General features: G+C 31.9%; 1 protein-coding gene across 10 annotated transcripts in view; it reads right to left on the bottom strand.

The window, feature by feature from the left end:
• Window positions 1-2,099: 2,099 nt before the first annotated feature.
• LOC128158588 (neuroglian-like) overlaps window positions 2,100-6,724 on the bottom strand; it is a 76,063-nt gene continuing 71,438 nt past the window's right edge. For all 10 annotated transcript variants that reach the window (XM_052821496.1, XM_052821493.1, XM_052821495.1 and 7 more), the window contains one exon: window positions 2,100-6,299. In XM_052821496.1, the coding sequence (XP_052677456.1) occupies window positions 6,166-6,299 (134 nt within the window). In that variant the 3' untranslated portion in view covers window positions 2,100-6,165. The remainder of the gene's footprint in view (window positions 6,300-6,724) is intronic.

Here is a 6,724-nt window from a genome sequence, read left to right as displayed (position 1 = left end):
ATGTTTTACGGTGTGACCGTTGGGGCGAGCGCAGAAGGAGTCACACATAGATCTGTCATCATTGTTAAATGCAACCCGTGGACTTGCCCTAACCAAAAAACTTTGGCTTTGTCTCGAAAACTTTTACCACCGCAAGGAACCGGAAGATATCAAACTTTTATTCCAATGGTCCCTTACTAGGTTTGTACACTTAAACAAAAAACTACCACTGAGCATTAATAAAATGTTATTAGAATATTTTGATAAACACAAAGCCGTTTTTTTTTTTTTTTTTTATCTCTTCTTTACCTTTTAATAATGATCATTAAAATAAATAAATTGTGTGTCTGTGTTATTTCTCATTTTGTTCCTTGTTGTTACCGGTGTTTTAATTTTCCTCTGTGACATCAATTTTGTTTTTAATCTTTTTAATTTTTGTACGCTATATAAGCGTTGTAGACATACATGTACCCTCCCCCTTTTTTTAGTGTGTGATATCCAATATTATTGAAAGGTTTGACCACATATGCAACTATAACAAATACATGTAGATATTTAAACAGTTTAATTTTTTTCTTTTATTTATTCATTACAAAATGACGTGGCTACACGTAGATCTAATAATGACAAGACTTTTCTTTTTTAATAATTTTTTGTCACCTACCTAACGTATACAATGATTGGATCAATGTGACAATACATTTAGCATGGAACTTGCATGTGTACTTACTGAGCAAAAAAAATCATCAAAACAAAACTAATCAGCCAAAGAATCCCCGTTAATAGTGAGCGCAGTATCAGTATTAACGGTGACTCCCTACTGTGTACTTCCTACACGTTACATTCAGTACAGATGCTTGATCCACCTCTAAATGTATCGCGGGAATATAAAACACGAGATCACTGTGACGTCATACTTAACTTTTTGCGCTCGACAGTTTTCGTAAATTGTCGGACAAATTCGGGGAAGGAAATGACGGCATAGGTACAGTTTTTACGTAAGCATGTGTTGTTTACTTTAAATGTTTTTAAAAGGATTTTTTATTGTTAAATGAAAATGATGTATGCGATTTACAGGTAAGAATTTCCCTTAGAAACGCTTCCTGTTCCGCCATGTTGCTATGCACCGCAAAGGATCACTGGGATAGTAGAACGTTTTCACGTGGCCTCATAAAATTTTCTTTGAACAATGTGCAGATTTCAACTCGAATTTCCTCCGTTCGTACACGTTGTCTATGGAGCTCGCTACGCGAGCGGCGCTTCGCGCCGCCTCGCTGCGCTCGCTATAACATAACTTGGAACAGTTTACGCTTTTTTATAAACATCTTTGCGGTTTATATAAAGCGTAAACTGCCCCAAGTTATGTTATATCGTATAACATATGTAGAAATTAAATTCATTCCTTAAATAAATCTGTGGGGTTTTTTTTAAATAATAAAACTGGTTGTAAGGCGTCATAGTAAGACTACCGTCAAAAACGTATCAATCCATCTGACGTAACATTTGAACTTTGTACAATTTGACGTCATTTTAAAAGCGAATGACTGTTTTTATCTATAATTAATAGCAAAAAATTAAATTATAAGTAATGATTTCAATATTTATTAGTTTTATACAATAACAAATATGGTTTGGAACAGTTTACACTTCTTCAGAAACCGTAAACTGTCCAAAACCTTTTTATATCGTATTTAAGTAATACATATTTATTTGATTCATTTTTTAATAATATGCACAAAAAGCAAGCCATACGGCCAATTTTTGGATATTTTAGAAATTAAAAATGTAACGCAAATACCCAGGACCGGAGTAACCAGGTTTTCAGATATTTTGATATTGCAAAAAAAGGTGGGACAAATGTATATATGTACATGTAAAACTTTCGAATTTTGCGCGTTCGACTAGAATTCGTTATTGTTGGTGTCTGTGATACCACATAATCATATATTTTGATGAATGTGAGTGTGAAATAATATTTATCAACACTGCGATATCAAATGTCCAATCGACCCAATTCTACGATACCATGAATTAATTTCTGTTATCGAAAATTGCTGAGAATTGGAGATGTTTGATTAATAATACTAGTATATATACTTTAAAAAAAAAACAAAGCAAGATTTTTCAACCTTAGAAATAAAAATGATTTTAATAATATTAATGATCAACAAGATATAATTAACTTTATACAACATGAATGGACAAGAAAAGCAGTCATCTACGTTTCCCCCAACAAATAATCTAATTGCACATATACCCCAACACACAATGAACAAGTCTTGAGTATTCGTATGACACTGCAAAGTTTCACTGTTTCAAAATTGTTCTTTTTGCAAAATACCATTTGTGTTCATAATATTATATGTAACAAAATGGGTGTACCAAATTTTCCAATAACTAATACATTCAATACATAAACAAAGGATTAAGGATTATGATACAGATAATATTATGTCTTTGTGCAGCTTTAATTTTTTTCTTACAAAATCTAAATTATTGGAAAATGGATAGCACTTTTCTAAAATGTTACTTAAACTGCCACATCATAATAACTCAACTCAGTTTCTTATTACGTCACAAAGTAAAAATTCAAAGTACTGGAAAAGAGATCTTTGACAGTTGTATAAAGCGTTGTTTTAAATGACCGCATCATAAACATAACAAGTTTGGTGTACTTTTACAGATAAACAAGTAAGTGTATCATAAGCTAAAGTTAAACAATGGAGAAAAAAGGGTTGTGTACATTAAAAAGTAACACAAAAGATACAGACATGAACAAAATAAACATGAATACAGGAAACAGAGGAGAGAAAGTAACACAATATTATTTGGCACAAATCAATGCTCAATTATAAAGTATCAAACAGAAGTGAAAGAAGAAAACATCACATATGTAAATCTGTAATCTTAATGATTTGTTATCAAGCAAATATACTATTACAAATATAGTTTAAAACTATCAAAATTGCTTGGACTTAACGTTGCTTCCAATACCCGATACTTGTGCATACATTACGTTAAATCTAAAACTTACATATAAAGCTAAAATTCAATCCTCCGGACAAAAAAAATATATTGGTTTTAAAAATAGCATTTTTACATATTAGAACAATGCTTAATGTAAACCTATGTGTCCCAGTGTCTCTGCTGAATATGAACGCCAGACGTTCTGTTCTATTTGATCGCTGTCATCTCTTGACATGCATTGTTTGTTACATGAATGTCTACAGTGCCTTCGAATTCCATAATTCAAAAAATAATCTTGTTCAAATGTAAAGGGGAAAAAATATACCTATTCAATAAGTAAACAATTATCTTCAATTTCTTTTATTCAAGTTATTGGCCCAATTTCTTTCAATTGTATAGAACATGTTTTACTATTCTCTTTTGATAAATTCATCTGACATCACAGCACGTCAGTTTCACCAGCTAAGTGTTTCTAATCAAGAAAAATCAGGAAATCGATGAAACGATGTAGTACAATTTGTCCAGATAAAATCTGTTTACTAATTAACAAGACTCCAAATTCATTAGTAAAAAGGTAATCAGCATAACCAATATATTAAATAATGTGATATTTAATCATTAGTATGGGACAAGTAACAAACTTGTTAAAAAATATAATGCATATAAGCATGTATATTGACTTTCAAAATGTCGTCTTTATATGTGTAATTTATTACATAATGTATCAGTAAAAATACGAAATGGTTTTAATCAAACAGTGACCTGACAAAATTCTAATATCCTTAAAATGTTATATGTCTCTTATTCAAAAATTCCCTAAGAATGGCGTTACACTAAAAGTTTGAAATTTATCAAATTATACTCATCTTTAACAGTTTATAAACTATATAGATTTGTTCGAATTGAAAAATTGAAGATTTTTAATGTTGCAATCTATTGTGTTTAAACTCAGCTTCATTTGTTAGGTTGTATACTTGAATGATTTGATTTTGTAGTCCTATAACTATCATCTACACAACATTCACTGATATGGTTTTTCTGTTATTGGCAAAATAAATCGAACAGTCACAACATTTAGCACAACCTTGTCGTTCATGAAATTACCCAGAATGCAGTCCATGTGCATTTGGCAAGAATGAAATGTTCGTTTGTGCAGTAGGAAATGAAGCAATGAACATGAAGTTGTGTGGAAATATAACAATGGTTTTGCAACTTTGGAAAGAATTTGTTCATGTGAAGCCTATTTCATTGGTCTTAGTATACTAAGGGTATACTAAGGGAGCTAACGCTGACAAAAAATGGGGTTTTTTTTTAGTTATCTTTCTTTGAATATTATTTATAACAGATGTGTGTTGAGGATGAGTTGGATGAGGATACTTTTATCTACAGAACAAACAGAGATAGATAAGCTGTAACTACAGAAACTTACAAAAGTTCACAACCTTTGAATATGAGGATTGATTGGTAGAAACATTCTCCCATATTTCATCAATTTCAATAAAAATATTAAAGCAGAAATACAGATATTGACAAATCATCCATGAAAAAATAGTCAACAACCATTCAACCTAAAACAATGGGTCCATATTTGCTCTGCTGAAACAATTCTATCGTTTATGGGTTCTCTTTTTCAATAATTACAAGTTTTTTAACTATCATATTCACAGCAAATTTGAGTGAATACAACGCAAAAATAAATAATGATAGAACTAGTTTCTAGAATGAAACCTTCTTATTTCATTAATTAATTGCTCAACTTTATCCAACAATAAAGTAACTTTGCTATGAATATGAAATCCCACACACTCAAGTACAATGTGCATGGAATATTTCAATTTATATATAATAATTGATAAATATTAAAAAATTTCCATTCACATTCCTCAATCAGAACATTTTTCATCATTGTTTGACTAGAACATTACAATGTTATTTACATTGTATACATATTTACTTGTTACTATATATAGACATGATGAAACTCCTCTCAGATATTGCACATGTATAGTCATGCATGCACAGTGTCAATCATTCAATGACAAAAAGTTAAAAATAGGAATCAATATTTCACAAATACTGCTATATTTTGTGACATAAATACAAATTTGACAAGACATTGCTTTTGCACAAAATACGAGACAAAAAAAATTTCACAATTACCATAATTGAACAATTTCAGCCATTGTGTGCAACTATTTATGTTTGAGGTGCTTATTAAGCCTTCACCCGGCTAATACGTGAACTTATGGCACAGAAATCAGGAGGTACATCCGATAGACAGCACTAGACATTCCATGGCCTCTATCAAGCTTCTCAGAGTCCTCTCACATTGTAAAGCACTAACAGACAGAACAAAACAAAAGATGAAACGAGTTTTGGCTGCGAAAGAAACGACACAATTCCTAGAGGGAACAGAAGCCCTTGAGTCACTCTAATGACACATTCCACGCCATCTTGAATAATGCATGCAGACAATCTTCTTCATATCATTTGGAATGTTTATGGAATTCATACAACTGGGAATGATTGTGGGTAATAGATTGGTGATCGTCTCCGAGACATGGCAGCCTCCACTGGGGTAGCGATCGTGTCTTACACATACACCAGAGGACTAGACCATTTCACATTACACTGAAACCTTTGGTGAGCTTGTAAACAGTTAAGGGGAATTTTTTCGTATGTCTGTGGTTTCATCCTTGAACATTTCACATCAACGTTTTTTACACCAATAAACATTGGTATATCCTGATGTCCGAGTGCATTCATTCACAGCTCTATATATACCACTGAAACTTCACAGAATCTTTCATAGTACTGCCTTTATGTCAAGAAAGTCCTTCCTTGTAAATAACATCAAGTGCTGATTAAGTAAAAACTTATTGCTGAGAAAATAAAGAATCACATCATGATATCACAATATAGATTCTAGTTTTGTTTGTTCTGCCATGACATGGCTTCATGATCCTTATGTAAACTGTAGGATGTCAAATATAATCTGTTTGCATCTGTAAACCTTTATAGTTATCTTCTATCTTTAATCATATTTCAGTCCTCCAAAACAGAGGACTTCATCCAATTCACAATCCACAGACATCTTTGTTCAAAGTTTGACGGTAGTAGGATCTTCCTTGGTCCGTCTGAACTTAGGGTCCCACAACATGATAGTGATATAAGTATTGAAGATAACGTATCCCCTGGCTGTTCTGTCTCTGTAGGATGTCAGTGGAAGACGAGATTCATCAATGTCCAAACCACTCCAAGAATCACTAGAACTCTAAATTTGAGACCAATGTCATGTGATGCTAAATTGATTCCTAATTGGTGGATACTGGCCATCTGACTGTTGGCATAGCCTAAAATGATCCAGGAAAAGGCACTGTATTAGTTAATATTATACAATTACACATAAACCCCCCACTCCAAAAAAAAAAAAAGAATCGGTTCAACAAGACCCATTTAGTAAGAAGTATATCTTACAACATTTTTTACCACCATATACTTCATAATTCATCATGATGAATATGATCAATTCATTTGCAGTATAAAAACATTATAGAGACATAGTTTATTCTGGGTTTTAGCTGATTAAACTAAAGAGGCCCATTCTCTCTGTGAATGAGAACCTGACAAAATGACAGGAGTTTTAATTGGCCGTTTGTTCATGTGGTTTTTTTTAAATTCAGAAAAAATAAATCAGTAAAAATGTAAATACTAGTTGATTATACCAGTAGATATGATGTACATTATTGCACCTAGAATTCTGTACTGACTGAAAAAC

Source organism: Crassostrea angulata, chromosome 8, assembly GCF_025612915.1.
Source record: "Crassostrea angulata isolate pt1a10 chromosome 8, ASM2561291v2, whole genome shotgun sequence".
Lineage (NCBI taxonomy): Eukaryota > Metazoa > Mollusca > Bivalvia > Ostreida > Ostreidae > Magallana > Magallana angulata.
This window is presented reverse-complemented; position numbering and strand designations above follow the sequence as displayed.